The 18,659-nt window shown below is 34.8% G+C and overlaps 1 protein-coding gene across 3 annotated transcripts in view; it reads left to right on the forward strand.

The window, feature by feature from the left end:
- Nucleotides 1-18,659, forward strand: part of LOC107082318 (PDZ and LIM domain protein 2-like) — a 56,280-nt gene that overhangs the window by 6,852 nt on the left and 30,769 nt on the right. For all 3 annotated transcript variants that reach the window (XM_015370934.1, XM_015370935.1, XM_015370936.1), the window contains exons 2-3: nucleotides 13,221-13,348; nucleotides 15,761-15,912. In XM_015370934.1, the coding sequence (XP_015226420.1) occupies nucleotides 13,256-13,348; nucleotides 15,761-15,912 (245 nt within the window). In that variant the 5' untranslated portion in view covers nucleotides 13,221-13,255. The remainder of the gene's footprint in view (nucleotides 1-13,220; nucleotides 13,349-15,760; nucleotides 15,913-18,659) is intronic.

Genomic DNA, 18,659 nt, shown 5'->3' on the forward strand with positions numbered 1-18,659 from the left:
TTGGTGGCTGAAGCGAAAGGAACCAATAATTGTGGAAATAAACCATTTATTTGTTGCAGATATGATATTAACTGCTTAAAAGCTTTGTAGCAGAACCTAACTTATGCATATAAGAACTGTTAAAGAGTCCAATTGAAGCCAAGGAAAGTGTGGATGTAAATTTTATTGAACATAACATTTTCTCCGAATTGTAGATTTCCAGTTAAAGCCCATTTGGTAACTTGTTTTTCCACATTTCGGTCCAGTTTAAAAATTAGGTGCCAATCTTCCAAGTTGGCATTATTAAATTCAATAATTGTAATTGTTTCCTGTGACGTCTACTATGCATGTCAACTGTCTGATTGTTTTTATAGTAATTCTCTACTTAAGCTCACTCTTTCCAGCTTTAAACACAGATCGACTCGTAAACATAAGCAATGGTTACCATGAGGAATTGGTACCATGTCAAACAATGCTATGACTCACCAAGGGCAAGTCATTTAAACCTCTTCAGTCAATTACACGCACAGTTTCAGACTTGTGTGCACAGGCATCAATTATTCAGCCTGAATAACCCATAAGTAGAGAGGTTAAATGATGATGATTGCACACTAGATATGTCTGTTTAGCAATGATTGCATATGTCTTTTGTTGCCATAAGAAAAAAAATGTATCTACAGAAACCCTTGTAATGTTTTTGGACAATGACAATTTTAAATTTCTTGATTGTGAAATCGAAACTTCCTGCACACAACAGTATGAGTTTTTTTTTTTTTTTTTTTTTTTAATTTAGAAAAATTTTTTTTAAAAAAAAAAAAAAAAAAAAAAAAAAAAAAAAAATATATATATATATATATATATATATATATTTGGGCCAATTATACATTTAAATGCCTAACTCAACTCTAAAAGCTCTCTGTATTTGATAGTTGTGAGTGTTTATTGTAATTCTATCCTTTCCCCTCGTACCTTATTACTTTTTGTGCCTTAAGGGAAAAGCTTTCAGATATGATGAGTCTTTAATAAGTGCATGGTAGACGAAACTCTACCCAGGCAAGAAGAATGTTTCTTTGACAGAAAACACAGAGAAAAAAAAAAAAAAACATTACAAAAAGTGTGAAATAAAATCAACTGGAACTCTAATCTAAAAAATTTGAAAATATTAGAAAAAAGATCTGAGTTGCTATCATGGAACTTTAATAAACCTTCTTGACTAGAACTTTACCTAAAAGTGTCCTAGAAACACAAACCGGTATTAAAGTAAGTGTATTTGTTAATTATTTATTCATTTATAGACATTTGTTGATTGCATAAGCTTATTTATTAGGGAGCTATACAGTAAGTATATATCATGTGTTCTATCTACTGATACAAAAACAGATATTAAAGTAATTGTGTTAGGTAATTATTTATTCATTCATAGACATTTGTTTAATTTATAGCTTATTTATTAGGGAGCTATACTGTAAGTATTTATCTGTTCTGTCTTACTGATACAGAGCTGCATATTGGGCATGTTTTTAAGTGCTGACAGCCTGACTTATGTTAACCATTATACATTTAGCTATGTTTATATGATATTGTCACATGATATAAACGTGGCTACAGGGTACTAATTAACGTCCACAGCTGATCTGTAAGGCTTTTTTCTGCTTCCTAAAAGCTCTACAGTATAACTGTACAGAAAAAACAAAACAATGAATTTGACCTTGAACTAAGAACTATTAGTTTATCTTTTTATTTGCATTTTTGTTTGCTGTAGGGTTTTATTTCCTTTTGAGTCATTCCTGCAAACAGTCATAACTGCAGCCACTTCACATGCTAAGAATCCAAGTCTGTACAGTCATTTTGTGCATTTGAGGGCTTAAAGATTGCAACTACAGACTGTTTTATTGTAAGTGGAGAGTTTTATTCATTTCAGCTATATTTTAAAGCTCATGAAATCCCTCCAGAATGGGACATTTTGACTGTCAATGGAACAGGTTGTGCAGAACATATCTGTTCAGTATTTGAATGTTATTTTAATCAGACAAAAATAAAACCCAAATAATTAAAACTGCAGAACTGCAAAATTAATAAAAGGTTGGTTGTAAGGAACAGATTGGGTCATCAAGCATGTTCCACATCATGTCCTCATGATTGGAATAACATTACTCAGCATTTTCTATGTGATATTCCCTATTTACCTGAGACTTGTATTTAGGCTTTCTGGTGTTTTTTTTTTTTTTTTTAGTGCGAGTGAACACAGTAATGTAAGGTTGAAAGAGCTGCATATAGCTGTCACAGCTTTTGCTCTAGTAAGGGATTAAAAAGAGGTCAGAATTTCAAAAATCCCCTGTCCAGAAACAAGGACTGTCTAACAACCCAAAACATGCCTAGGCCTGCCCATCCAAGCACAGTTATCCCAAAAATAGATTCAAAGATGATTAAAAAAAAGTCTCCATAAACACTAATCTCATGCAGGAGGTTTACTGCTATTGGGCTTTTAAGATAGGAAAACGTATAATTCTAACTTTCATTGCAGATGTACTGTACAAAGAGAAACCCTTTGATATGCAAGAAATAAAACTTGAAGCCAGACCAGACCAGAGTTTGACATAAAACAAACTGACAAAGATAAGGACTTCTGGAATAGTTATATATACAGATGGACCTAAAATTGATTTACAAAAATGTCAGGACAGAGGACATGCTCAGCATAAACCAAAGGCTGCAAAGGTGGTAGTATCATGGTTTGGGATCCTTCCCTATGCTAATTAATTTCAGAGGGAGCTTGAGGAATATAAGACAATCTGCAAAATAAAAAAAGGTAAAGTTGAACCAGACCTGAAACCTAAATCATGGTAATGATCTAAAACATACCAGTAAACCCACAAAAGGCTGGCTGAAGCTGGAGAAATGGAAAGTCTCAGACCTAGCCAAGGCCCAGGTCTGATCCAATTGAGGTTCTGTGGGTTCGTTGAAACAGGCTGTAAATCAGAAAATATCTCAAACGACAATGGATGGCATAAGTATTGTTTTACTACTGGGTGGTCGTGCCTTGAATTTGAAATATAATTTTTGTATAAAGCAGCACCAATAATCAGCGGAGAGATCTGACTGGTTTGATGTTTAAAAAGCGCATCAAACCTAATGTCTAATGGCTTCTACCGTTTTTTTTATGTTCAATTAAACTGATATTGAGTTTAGTAGAAACTAGCAAAATTTTACAGACGTTTCCTCTGAGCCTTTATTGTTTCATTTTTTGGACTCAGACTGTCATTTTAATTTTTTTTTTCTTCTACAGCATAGTTCTTTTAAATCAAAAGCTTGTTCATCAGGATTAAATTTAAAAAAAGTTAACTGATAAGAAAAGTTAACTGATAAGTCTATAATCCAAATCTGAATTACTTTTCTTTATGTAAAGTAAGAGGAATTGGTTTTAAACTGCTTTTAGGTGAATCATTTTCGTACTAATATTTGAAGATCTTTCTGCTCTTTCCATTCTGGTCATGCTTATATTTCTTAAACTTATAGAGTTTAACTCTGTGTCTGATTTTACACCCTTACAGTTAAGAATATGAGACAAAATGTAAACTCGTGTCAGCATTTTATTGCTTTTGTCATTTTATATTTGTCAAATTAGCTTGTTGTCAAGCAAATGCACAGTTAAGTCATAAACCTGTCATCTTATATCAGAGGTGATAGTGGTTCTTTACAGCAGAGCACGATTTCTCTCAGGCTAAAATCCTGCTTTGTAGCTGATGCAAGACCAGCTGAAATTATATAATGGTCTGAATTCCTGTCATATCAATTGGACATTTTAATTTGCTAATGAATAATAGTAGAAACGAAGTTACAAGATAAGAGAAAAAACAATTTATGTTTGCTGGCGACTGTTAGACACTAACTGTGGGAAAGGGAATCTTTCTCAAGCAGTTTTTACTTGGTGTAATCCCACCACTTATACAGTGTAAAGGACTTGGCCGCTGATTCCTTCTATCACTGTTTTTCTGGCCTTGTCTCCAGTGTTTGCACCTTGTCAAAGCTGTCATCCTCTTTTATTTCAACATTCACCATTTGTGTGATGCCAACAGTAAGGACTGGCATAAATTGGCAGGGTTCCCGGCTGCTTCTGGTCACTGTATAGGAACAGCTGCAGACACTCCTACAGCTAAAAGACTCCTCTGGAGGCTGAGAATGTCTGGGGCAGTTACTCCCTGTTATTATCACTACTGCGCCTATTTTTGCAAGCCGCAGTAATTAAGAGAACCTAATGATGGTGAGCCCAGTTTCTCTGTTAATTGGCCCAGACTTTTAATGAGAAACTAGGTATTCGCCGTTTGTCCCAAACACTTGTGGAATGTGCAGACAATGAAGTGGGCGTAGGGGGTGTAGCGTGGCTGCTGTCCTGGATCCACTCAAGCCTGTAATGTTTCTTTCTTATCTTAATATTTTAAGAAGGTCTATAAGATGCTCTTGTTTACAGTGTCAAAGTTTACAATATGCTTGGAGGAAGATTGACTTAGTGTGCAAGTTTAGGCATTGTTTTCACTGTTTTAGCAATAAACTTGATTGAAATTGAGTAAAGCACCTAAGTAGCTTCTGCCCGAGTCATTGTCAAACCTTCGAATTATGTTCGTATTTCAATTCAAGTTTTTATGTGGTTGTTGTATGGCTGCAATTTTGCAAATTGATCAATCTGTCAATTATTTTTCCTATTAATCGATTAATAATCGGATAGCCAAAGGTTCCTTAAAGAAGATTTTTTTTTATTAAATTAAACCAGGTAAAACTAAAACTTTTCCACATTTGGAGTTCGGGATAGAGCATACTGACAGACGGAAACATTTTTATAAACTTAAATATGTTAAATGTTTATATATTTTTGTTACAATTTTGAAATAAGTACTGCTCTAAGTGGGTTCCAACAGCTAAAGACATGTTTTAGAGTCCCTATTCTTCAGTTAATGATTAATCGATTACTAAATTAGTTGATAATTATTTCAATAATCGATTAATTGTTTCAGCACTAAGTTGTGTACCACACAGGCAAAGTTGTAATGTGAATTATATAATAAAATTACTTGTTTTTTAAGCACAGAGGATTTTGATGTACGTATGTTTTTTATTTTGTTTTGCTTTTCCAGAGAAAATACAATCTCTTGAGGGGACCTACACATTTGTGAGTTTTACAAATAATTAGAGGATATGCACATTCTTGCCAGCTTGATCTATTTACCGAAATCCAACTTTTCCAAAATGAGAAGTTGCTGTACCAACCAATGTGTGCCAGAAGTCGACAAGACACGGCACAGATCATTACAGCATAGTGGAATGCTGTTGACCTATACACCCACTACTTTGTGGCTTGGATAAAGGGACATTAATTGCCATAGCGGCTCATTTTGTCTCCGATGGTCAAAAGCAGAAGATATAGCTCTCTGTATCTGGCAGCTCTACATGCTGTATCTCTATTTGCAGCTTTTAATAATCCTTCATATCCAAGGGACTAACATTAACTGAAAGCAGCCGTTTCATGTAGGTCTGCTTAAATGGCCGCTGATCCAAACTCTGTAACAGGATGTCTGTTCCTCCTCACATCATAAAAGATGTTTTTATTCTTCAATAAAACAAAGAATGAAAACAGAAAACAACCAAAGATCACTTATTTGTTCGGTTTTCCTGTTTCATTGACCATGTTTGAAACAATGTGGTCATTTCTCTCAAAATCTGGTACCGTGTGTCCTTTTTGTAGTAAAAACAAAAAAAAGTGACAATTTTATGAAGAGACCAAATAAATCCCAGATATCTGCCAATAGAATGGGCAAATATGCAGTTAATATATCAAAGCATATTTGAAGTGTCAGAGAAACCACACGGGGTAAAAAAAAAAAAAACGGCAGCAAATAAGAAATATTTTAGTAACTTAATATTTTTTCAATTCTTTATTAAATCCCATAAAAAAGGGTCTTTATTCCCTAAAAAACATTTAGACTGACAGAGCGAATAAGCGCTCTAAAACAGTTTACTGCTCAGATTTTCTGTTACAATAATATCAAAAAATGGATAATTGTGCTTCAAATAAAGAACTTTAAGTTGACAAGATTGTTGGACATTCGTTCAATATTTAATATAATCTCCAGATATAAGAACCAGAGATGAACCTTAAAGACTGTGGTGTTAAATGCAATCTGTATGCACCTCGATTGCGATTACAGCACAACAGAGCAGCCAGAGAGCAAAAAAATAAATAAACCCGGCCTAATGTCGAGATAAGCACCCAGTCTATGTCATGGACTGCTATAGCAGGAGCTGCACTCTATATATATATTACTACACTCTACGTTTTAGCTTTAATACCTTGTAAATTTAATCTGTAAATATGGCAATAATGATTATCATAATAATCTTTGTCTAATTAAATGAGAAGTCTCACAAGTCATATAATATAAAGCCCAACTCGATGCCAGAGAAATTGATGGTCACAAAGGAATGAAAGTTTAGATGAGTCGGAAACTTAGTATCACAAGCGGTATTCATCAACAGTGTCATCACGGCATAATTAGCTAGTGTTGTGCAGGCATGCAATGATAAAATTGTTATCATCCTGCTGGCTACAAAAACTTTTATGAGTTCAAAGGGCTTATTTCTATTTTCCTGTTCCTGAAGAAAATGTTTAGATTGAGAATGGTGGTGGTGGGGGGCAAACAATCACATTATTGGTGGCAAAAACCTCTTGTACTGAATAGCTTCACTCCTCGTGTGTCAACTATTCGTTTTTCCCCTTAAGAATATTGAACAATAGCTACATTTACATCAACATAACTGATTGGAATAAATAGATGATCTGACTAAAAATGTGTCATGTAAACATGCCGCTTGGAATATTTTGAACAGCTGTGGCAGGATCATAATGAGGTTGTAATCGGACTGAAAGAGGTGGTCTATGCAGATTGACAATCCGAACTGCAAGCATATTAATGCTTGTAACGGTCAAGTTATTTTAAATGAGGCAAACTGCCCTGAGGTGCGCATGTGCGCTATTATTTTCAGGATGTATTTTCATTTGGATTGGCTAAATGCTATCAGAATATTCTTGTTTGCATGTTTACATGACACATTTTTAGTGTCATCTGCTAATTTATTTTAATCACTTGTGTTCATATAAACGGTACAATCAGATTTTTTTCTTTCTTTTTAATCTGAACACATTTCAATCTGAAGGTGTAATTTTGTGCATGGAAAGGTCTGTCAGATGTTGAGATCTATTGAAACTGTGGCCCTTCCAACAAGTTAGACGTGACGGTAGCTTGTAAAGACGGAGCTAAGGTCTCCTGCAGAGCCTGCACTTAATTCCAAGCAGTCTTTGGCAATAATATTGCACATGAAGCGTCTGCAGATCTTTTCTACATAGAGTGCTGCCACATTAGGAATACAAATTTTGCTCTTTAATGATAAATATCAGAGCCTTCATCTTTGTTACAGTAGTACATAAAATATTTTCCCCATGGCTACTTTACAGTTGTCCAAAATTGGAAAATATTATAAATTTTCAAATCTGGTTTTAAAAAAACCCACTGGCACTAGTTAACCACCTTGTGCTTTGTCAGTTACACTCAAGATATATCCTGAAGCCCCAAAACAAAAAGCTTAAGTTTGTGATTACACAGTCTGATTTACTTTAATAATGTTTATATGGTTTGCAATCCATGTATATGTTATCTTTTCAAATATACTTACGACTTCAGTGTACCGGTAATTGGAAGATTAAGTCTTAAAAACACATGTCCCATTTGAATCTGATCATACTGGTTAAACCTAACTTTCTGTAGTATTTATTTATAGCTTTTCTCACTCTTTATGTTGCCATGTGGTTCTTTAATGAAAATGGAAAAAGTTTTCCTAAGTGTTAAAGTTTGCTTAATTTCACTCTTTTGCAGTTGTCAAATTTTATTTCTACTAAGAAATGGAATAACGCAGACAATAAGAAAGTTAGCAGTTCATTGAATATAACTTAACTGTTACCTTTTGTGTTATGAAGTTATAAAATCATTGACTGGACTTTTATTTCCTTTCTTTGTCATTTAATTTTCCACATTATTAGCTAATTGATGATATAGCAGTGTTTTTAAACACAGTAGTTTGTAGTTTTATTATGACTATATACCACTCTACATTTGTCTGCCAGCTGATAGTCACACAAAATAATCTGCATGGAGAAAAAAGCCATCTGTACCCAACAGAGGTGGTTAGAATGGAGATAAATTCATATACGGAATTTATATTATTCCAACATAACATTACCATTTACTTTAAAACATATACCCATTTCAGTTAACTATTAGATTGCCTATATTTACCTTTAGAAAGAAAACAACTATTGTCTTTCTATAGAAAGAAAATCCTTCTTTTTTGATTGTACGTTTATTTGAAAAAAGACTGAGGCAGGGTTTAACTTAAAAACTGTTTGGATGTCAGGTGACTTTCTGCATTCATTCGGTCTATAATTAGGAAGGCTTATGGCCTCATCTGTGTGCACCTACACATTAAGTTGGCAGAAAATAACACGCCTTTTTTTGTAGAATAATATCAGGCATGGTCACAACTGTCTGCATGCATGACTTTGACTGCTAATGTGTATATCTTCAGTACCTGCAGCACTTATACCATCATCACAACAATTAACAGAGCTGAAAAAAGATGACAGGCTAATTATAAGTTACAGCTAAAGAACAACAGTTTCAGCTCTTTGCAGCAAAATTACACAAAATTCACACATTTTTAATACATTTATAGTCCCCTTTTTCATACAGATTTTAGTAAATCTGGCTTGATTTGCACAACCTGAATGATAATACTATGCAAAGAATGTTTGTTGCAAAGAATGTGCTCTTTAAACTCTAACTATTAAATGTTTAGACTCCTTCTTCTAAATGACATCAGAAGAAGCAGTTTTAGTACCTTGCCGAAATTACCTTTTTAATGTTGTCATACTTTTTAGATCAGATAGTGCAGGTATGAATAAAAAGCATCCCTTGTTATTGGAAAACTAAATAATTTTTTGCCATTAGAACAAAAAACAACCAGACTAACATTTAACAAATGTCTTGTTTTTATGCTCTGTATTTGGAAGGCTCCTGATACTCTTATGCTTTTGGGAGGATTCCTGCCAAAAACTGTCCAGTTTTTCTAAAAATCTATATTTCAAAATGCATTTTTCCCTCAATGTTCTATTTTCACTATTAGTCATTCTTCATCTAAATAATCTTTCCATCTGTTTTCATTTCATTTCCTTTTTCTGCTGATAGCATATTTAGATTAAGCATAACCTACTGTAATGTTTGGAATGTAAATGCAGCACAACAGTGCTGAAAAGCAGCACAAAACTAAAATTAGAATAATTTGCCAAATGAATGAACTGAAGCAGAAGGTAATAATTAAATAATGATGATGAATTATGCTTACATTTAAATAGTTTGGAAGCTGAATGGTTAAAAAAGGAAATTGCACAGCATTTAAATGTAGTTTCTTGCTGTTAAAAAAAAACCAGATGAAATGGAAAGTGCATACTTGTTGAAGTTTGGAGTTTTCTGTATTTTTGTTATACTCTTTCCTCTTGTTGTAGGATTAGTTTTAAAAATGTGTTAAAGTTTTGGTGTTACCTTTGTTTACCAAACACTGAAGGGTTCCAAACTTTTTAGCCACTCTGGCTATTTGTCAGTAAATCAAATTGGCCACAGTCCAAATAGAGTTTTATGAAAAGAAAACTGAACTAAATGGAAATATAATTATATGGGCTGCACGGTGACGCAGTGGGTAACACTGTCCTTGTACCCCAACCACTAGGCCACCACTCCCCCATAAGGTAAACAGCATGTCACTGATCTGTTCTGCATCTGGACTGCCTTACTGCAGCACGTTCTGGGTTTGATTCCTGGCCCAGGGTCTTTCTGCATGGAGTTTGCATGTTCTCCCTGTGCATGTGTGAATTCTCTCTGTTAATTGGCTTCTCTAAAGTGAAATTACGGTAGTTATGAGTGTGTGTATGCATGGTTGAGTGTCTTTGCATGTCTCTGTGGTGCCCTGCAACAGACTGGCGATCTGTCCTGGGTGTATGTCTGTCGCCCATAGACTGGAGATAGGCACCGACCCAACCGCGACCCTGACAAGGACTAAGAGGGAGAAAATGGATGGATTAAATATAATTGATTACAAACTTTGTTAAAAAACTTGAAGAAAAAAAGTTTGAGACTACTATGATGGTGCAGCAGTTTGAGATTCTTGATAGTTTAAGAACATTTAGGCTCTAAAATGTAAACTTAACTAAAGTTATATTTATTAATAAATCTTCTTCAAGAAAGGTTAGTAATTGAAAAGTTTGACAGAAAAATTCAATACAGACAGATGTCTGATGTGCATATGTCACACATATTACGTTGAATCTATTCAGCCAATTCTTTGGGTTGCTGCTATAGAGGATTCTGGGCAAGGGTATTAAACCAATTAACCAATATCCTCCTTCTTTTCTAGAGTTAAACACTTTGGAAAAAGATAAAACTGCAAGATCAAAAACTGTGAATACCAGGAGCAAAATCATTTGTGATTAGCAAAGCAGCCCAACTGACCTGCAGAACCCTCCAAATTCTGCAAAAATATATCTCCATCCCATCTGACTGAATTAATAAACATCTGAATCTGGTTTGAGGGGGAAAAAAATGAGTTACCGAAGCAATTAATATTCTTTTTGCATGGATAAAGTTTTTTTAAACTGAATTAAAAAAATAAATAAATAAAATGCACAAAATGTAATGCTGATTGAAAAACTGCATTTTGCATGCTTTGCTGTCTTGTACCACGTTTTGCTTCTCACCATTGGTTACATTGGGGATTTTATTTTTATACAAATCCGTATTCCATATTGCCACTCAAGATGGCTCAAAATCTATACTCGGTCACTGGCTCAATCTTTAATTTAATGCAAATCTTTATAACTGAATGTTTAAAGCCCACATTCAAAACTCTGTGCTTCTAAAAAGAAAAGAGGCATTAAAAGAATGAAATGTCATCTTCATTAAAACTAAAATTTGTATACCGACAGCAGAAATGCAACTTGTCTCATTGAGAATAATGTTCCATTCACATTCTAGAAAACATGGAGGCAACTTAATTCTGTTTCTACATTTGAGGTTTCTTTCAATTATTTCTAAAACCAGCTTAAGATCATTCTTCTTTTATAAGATAAAATTTAACAATGTTTGTTTGCTTTTACAAAGCAGGGTTTTAACTCATGTGTTATATACATTTCCTTGACTGGAATAGAGAAATTAAACAAAAGAATATGAGAAAATAATATGCACAAGGCAGCCAAACACTGCTAAAAGTTACAACAGAGGGAAGACAACACAGAGCCTGGAATATTTATAACGCAATGTTTACTCCTGACAAAAGTAGACCCATGACTCAAATTCCTAAATATTGATTATATTATTTGTGAAGTGAGGAGAAAGTCAAGAGAAATGTTGCTTGGAGACCTAACAAATGTACCGCTGTGGAGGAATTTAAATTCCTTCTGTTGTGGGGAAAAAGAAGAAGCTAAAATTCAGTTTCTGCTCTGGTTGTGACCATCATGGTTTTATGGATGTGCTCAGACATGTGTTGGCATATTACTGTACTCCCGAAAAATGGTTTCATCAGAGGTACCAGCTTTATATTAGCAATTCTTGCAGCCATTCATCACTCCTCACTTTTCGGTGCCTTTTTACTCATGAGGATTTATATGTATTAAAGTTGCAGTCAAAATATTATTTAGAGGCAATTCAAAACTTAAGTCTGTCTGCAGTTTGTTTTCTAAAGACATGGCATCTCCCCCCCCCGTAAAACCTCCCTTTTTAAGTTAATTCTTTACATATGGCGGATGAAACTCAAAATATTGTAACTGAAAGACTGTTGCTCCTTCATCTGAGACATAGAGAATTAAACAGTCATATCTGAAAGCAGTTGTCACGGCTAAACAGGCGACATCATTGTTTTTAAACAGCAGCCATTAATCTAATGTGGTCTGTGGATGTCAGCAGATTAAATGTAGTAAAGAGGATGCATGAAAGTGGAAGTTGTTGCAAAAAGTATGTTTTCTTGCTTGATAAACCTTCCTTTTAAAAAACGCTAATAGTCACAATGATGTTGAATCCCTCCTTCAGCTCTCTGTAGCGGCCCATGTGTCAACTAATCTTAAATCAAAGATTCCAGTTGCTTAATGGTCCTGTGTCAGAAAGTTTTATTTCCCCACAAGGAGACATTTTTGTGGGCAAGAAGAAATGCATCCTTCACTAACTATATGCTGACATTGCACTTTATTAAACTCCAAATACAATGCCTTTAGCAAACAGGTTTCACTACATGTGTGTCACCAATATGCGGTCATACCACCTTTTTTTTAAATTTAAAAATCCATCTATTCTGTGATTAAAGGCAAGCAATTTTAGTCGTTACCATCATAACAGCATCTTCTGTACATGAGGGTGTATTTCTCTCTTCAAGCTAGTGACTCCAAAGAGAAGTTTTTATCAGAAAAGTGTTTTGAAATTATCTCCTTTAACAGCTAAAGGATAAACCGAATATGATTTATATTTAATGCTTTCCATCTTTTGAGTTTTTGACTTTAAGTTATGTCTGCACTTCGAACATATCTAAATGCAATATGTTACAGGAATCTGTAAATGATGGTGAAAATGCCCACCATTCAAATTGTTGAACAAATCCAGTTTGTTTCCATTGCACGAGCCTTTCGTGTCTTGAAATGCTACCATATGTGATGCATGCCATATCATTATACCCTACACTGCTGTATGTTGAATAAACAGACGTGTGTAAAATGGATGAAGGTAAAATGTTTCACTTGGTTTACAAAATTCCTGCATGATTTTATTTACTTTCTCTGCCTCAAAGGAGCAGTTTGAGTTAATGAAAGCATATCGCTCTGCAGACACTTGTGCAACGTTAGTCATGTGTCTTTGGTTTGAGATTCTTCCCATTCCTTTTTGGTGTTTGATTTACACCATCCACGTCAAGGGGACTGAATCCAGTCAAAGTGAAGTGGTGCTGAGATAAAAGAAGCTTGTGCAAATGTTTACTGTCTTCACTATTGGATCTAATGCTGAAAGAAATGTGACTGATGATAATGTTGAGCTGTACACAAGCTGCAGTGCGGCACATCACTTGCACCTAATGTCATGTTGGTTGTCTCCTTGTTTTTTTCCCAGGGGTGGACCTAAGCCTCCGTTGATCAGATCTTTCAATGGCACTAACATTGAACTTGAGCGGGCCTGCTCCATGGGGCTTCCGAATAAATGGAGGAAGAGACTTCAAAACGGCCATTACCGTGTCAAAGGTACCTCCGGGTTACTAATTTTACTTAAATTTGTCTTAGTTTAAAGGTAATATCCTCTGTTTTCTAAGAAAATACACCTCATAATGGCATACCATTCAGTGGAAACTTTCTCATTTTATCTGCTTGTTTTTTCCTATTGGTGTGTCCTACCCATTTCCTTAAATACTGGATGTGTTAGAATAAGGTGGATGTGGATTGTATTAGAAGGAAACCACTGATTACACTTACAGTGGAAGCTGAGGTGGAAGGTGAAGAATGCTTGGTCCGAACAGGAGAATGTTTTGGGATCAGATTTTGGGTATTTTGTGCATGCACTGCAAAAACGATCTAGAAATAAGTAAAAATGTATTAAATTAACTTTATTAAAGTTTATGTGAGTAGGTAAATAAGATGATTTGACAAAGGAATTAGTATATTTACTTTAGATAATATGCACTTGAAATAAAACAATGCAATGATTTGTCTTGTTCCATTTGCAAAGTGTTTCACGTACCTCAATTCAACAAAGAATGCATTTATTTTAAGAAAAAAACTCTTATTAAGATTTAAATGTAGTGCACTGTACAGTGTGCATGTTGATGCTTTAACTAAATGCATATTCTCAGTTAGATTATATGAGTGGTGGATTATGAAAAACAGATATTTTCCGAGTAAGCAGACAGTGAAGTTAAAAAGGATGCGGAAACCCTACTCTGACTCATTTTTTGAAAACTGTGGCACCGTCACCTGCCTGCTGCACATCCTGGTCTTACAAAGCCGCCAAGTAATTTTTTTTGGTCCCTCCATTCTAGTAAATATACACAAAGAGCTTAATTTAATATATGCCAGCTGGATGCAGTAACCTTTCAGAAAAACCTATATGCAACCAGTGTGAGCTATTGGCATTTAAAGTTATAAAATGTCATATTACGTGACTATGCTCCTTTTTAAATAAAAAGAAAAAACTGAAACTGTAAAAGCATTCACCATTTGCTCATGCTAAATCATACATTGTCAAAAAATTTATGCACTGGTAAATAATCAGGTTCTCAGAAAAGGTTTTGAAAAACTTTCATAGAAAATACTTGAGCTTAACATGATTTGTTCTTCCGCCATCTTAAGGAGTTTAAGCTGTAGGAGCTGGCTTAGTGTTGACATGCACACCCTCTTTATTCTATAAACCTGAAAGATGGCTTACCTCTGCTTTCCCTGTAGCCCAGACTTTGTAAAATAACCTTTAGTTGATCTTTGATTGTGTGATTTCAGGCTTATTCTGATTGGAGAAGACGTGTGCCATTGTCGGTCACCATAGCGACACTTGTTAGCCTTTCAAGTGGCCCAGAGTTATAGCACTTTTGGCCTTACATTTGTCTAAAATCAAGGACAAACTGAATGCTAACTGGTCCTTTCTACCTTAACTCATTTCATTCTTTCAACTTCAATTAATTGTAAAGTTTAGTAAATATAATGAATTTAATGCTTTACATAGAAAACACATAATTTGTCTTCTACATTACAGTCATGCACAACTTCATGCTGCCTTTATAGATAAAATTGTTTTCTTTTGTTTTTTTATTTTGTAGCTAGAGCTGTGCAATATTGCGTAGGAAAGCTTGCAATATTATTGACCAGTGTCACAATAACTATATAGGTTGCTAAAGATAAAATAAATTACCAAATAGTGGTGATACCTTTCTGATGGACCTGTAAACATGAGTAGTAGGCTGCTAGAAAAAACTTGTAATTCAATGGTTTCACCATCTTAACCTTCATCATTGGATACCACATGAAAAAAACAATTTCCTTTGAATTTATTTTAGCTGTAGAGAGCGTGATTGCGTGCTATTCACATAACATTTAGTGCACTCCATTCAGTGACAGTATGCATTCTGCATGTTTTAATATTACTCTGTTGACAATTTCGAGATGCATCATACAACTTTGGATGTAGTTAAACAAACCATTGAAAATGTTATGAAGTTCAGATGATGCAGGTTTTTTTTAAAGACTATGTCGATATACTGATTATTTTGACATCAGTTTAATTGATTTATTAGAGATCTGTGTAAGTACTGATAATATGTAATGGCACATAATCTGAAAATCTCTTTTGGTCGTGGAATATTGAATTTTACAAGCAATGATGCTTTTAGCAGAGGTCAGACCCTCACAAGCCATGAATAAGTGTCGCAAGAAGGATTTCTTCTCACAAATGCTTACACTGTTGATTTACACAATGCATTTATACTCTATGTGTATGTTCTTCTTAGTAAACAATGTAATGGGCACAGAGCTTCTCATTTGCAAACTTTTCTATTGATTATGACAAATTCCTTGGATGACTCACTCATGTAGAGAATCCTGTTAAGGTTTATCACATGGTGTATATCTTGATTACCTGGGGCAGTAACTGGACCTTATCCTTCTGAACAGGTCAATGCAGGCAGCAAAGCAGAGCAAGCAAACCTGAAAGCCGGCGATATCATCCTGGAAATCAATGGTGAAAACACAGAGGACATGCTGAATGTGGAGGCCCAGAACAAAATCAAGAAATCCAAGACCACTCTGCAGCTGGTGGTGGAGAGGTATAAAAACACAGATCTGCTTTTCCAGACCTTTTAGACTTAGTCTTTTGATGTGCATATTTGCTTCTTTTATGCATGAAAAACCACAAATGTCCTGTATCCCAAATGGTTTGTTTATTCCAAAAGCACAATCTTTGCACTGTGTTCACCTCCATCAAGCGAGCACTGTACAAACAAAACAAGTGATTGTAATCAGGGGAAATGCCAGGACGTTTTAGTGCCTCTCTGTTTCTTCCCTCGTTCCTCCTAATAAGCCTTTTGGGATTTACAGAGACCGTTTTTGAATGCCATGAGGTTGGCTTCTGAAAATCTTTTCCTGTAAGCGTCTCCTGTTGTCAGCTGGCATTTTTGATTAGAGATCCTCCATAAATTCTTCCGTGGTCGTGGTTGCCATCCACCCCTCCCATCAAGCTGTTTTTCTTAGTCTTCCTCTCTTATGGCATGCAAACATCCACAGAGACACACTTGCGCACAGTTCCGCAGACTTCCTTCTCGGATGTCCCACGTCCATGTGAGTGAATTTTTCCCTCCTGACCTCATGTCTACAGTGAAGCCAAAACACCATTACTCTTTGGCTGCCCTGTACAATGCCACTGCAATGCCTCCACCCTGTTTTTGTTCACACTAAATGTGGTTTTCTGCAACCAAAACTCACCTCAGTCTTCTACATAAATGTGATTTGTCAAACTATTCGGCCATTTGAATAATGGTCAGACACAATGAAAATAAATGTGTGCCCTTTAATCATTTGTTACGGTCAGGTACGTTTATTTTCCAGCAGGGCAGCTGCTTGGCATTTGCTCTTACAAGAGAAGTAGTTTGTAAACTGAGAGCTGGTGTTGCCAGCTTCAGGAATCTGGAAAGATTGAATCAGGTTTTGCTGTTTCTGTACTGGTAATAGTTTTTTTAATTTTGATATCTACAGGTAGACAAAATATCTGATTTAGCAAATCTGAATTTCTTTCTTATAATCTTAATGTGTGCATATATATATATGTGTGTGTATATATATATATATATATATATATATATATATATATATATATATATATATATATATATATATATATATATATATATTACATTTTTTGATGGCTTTTGTTTTGGACATTATTTGAATTTGAACACATTTGAATGTTCGGATTTCACTTCTGGTTACAAACTATTGTCGGTAACGATTCTTTACATTAGTTAACCAAAGTTCTGTCTAAATAAAATGGTCTGAACAACTCTGAGATTTAATTCCTTGAACTTCCAATTTTGTGAAAACATTACTACAAATCAGTTATTTTGAACCAGCTTAACAATATCACAACCTTTAACATTAATATGAATTTTTTTTATGAGATGCACTATGATATGGAGCGTTTATTGAAAACATCATTAACATTTTAACATGTCTAATGTCTAATGCTGCCATGCAGCCCTAATGCTGGAGATGCTTCATGTACAGTATTTACCTGATTCTGACTTTGATGCTACGCTTGGTTGGAGGTGAAGGAATAAAACGGTGAGGCAGGAATTTGTCCCAACAGAATATATATCCTCAGCGTTGTTCAGCGTTGTATCACAAATGAACTAAAACAAATAATTATTGCTGAAAAAATTATACTTGATTAATCGATTGTTGAAGTAATTGTCAACTAATTGAGTAATCAATTAATCGTTTACCCGAGTGTAGAGACTGTAAAAAATGTCCTGAGCTGACAAAGCAACCCACCTTGACCATCAATTATACCAATTTTGTAAAAAAAAAAAAAGATATGTAAACATTTTGCATTTAGGATTCAAACACTAAAAAAAAAATGTTTGTCAATATGCTCTAATGAGAATTCCTCAAGTGGAAAAGTTTTAGTTTCACCTGATTTCATTTAATAAAAAGACTTCTTTAATGAACCTTTTGCTATTCCTGCTAATTGCTATTTTTAATCAATTAATCGAAAAATAATCGACAATTGATTAACAAAATAATGGTCAGTCGTAGCCATAAAAACAATGGATGAAGTTATACTCAAAATTATTTATCAATTTTGCTGATCAAGAATAAAGTGCTTTTCATTTTATCCACAATGCTTACATGTACTGCAGGAACCAGGACGAGTATCTGTTAAGACATAAAGTAATAGGATAAAAAAAAGTACCTTACAACACCAGGTCAAGGACAAGGCTCTAATCCTGAGTAAGGTGGTGTTTAATTATGTCAGCCATGCTCCGTCCATTGCAAAATATAAATACAATATAAGTATTGCACATAGCCAACTGGTCATTTCTGTAATAGCGTTAAGCCACACTTTGGAATGCCAGGGCACAAACAGCTGATTATGGAGTCACACCTGAGCCTTCTTTCATATTAGGCGGCTTCTATTTCCGGTCGGCTGACTGTGCATCAAAACTAGGAAAATTAAATTTTAATTTTAATGATTCTACAACAATTGAAAGGTTAGAACCGGTTCTGATTGGTTATTGATGCCCAACTCCTCTAGTGTTTTGCCTTATGTATGATTTCATGCCGAGCAAAGTTTTTTCACTCTGATTACACTGATGCACTCTAAGGGTTCTTTATCACACATCTCTGCTGATTTTTATTGACAAAGCAGTCCGAACCAGCTCAGGGCCATCATACTAACACCACCATGTTTGACTGTTGCTGGGGGTTTATTTCTTAAATGATGTTAGTTTATGTGAACACGGTCCATGTCTGTGTCTGATGATTGACCTTAACTGGGACAAATGCTTTAGATGCTAAT

Source organism: Cyprinodon variegatus, unplaced genomic scaffold (genome assembly GCF_000732505.1).
Source record: "Cyprinodon variegatus isolate N-32 unplaced genomic scaffold, C_variegatus-1.0 Scaffold49, whole genome shotgun sequence".
NCBI classification, from domain to species: domain Eukaryota; kingdom Metazoa; phylum Chordata; class Actinopteri; order Cyprinodontiformes; family Cyprinodontidae; genus Cyprinodon; species Cyprinodon variegatus.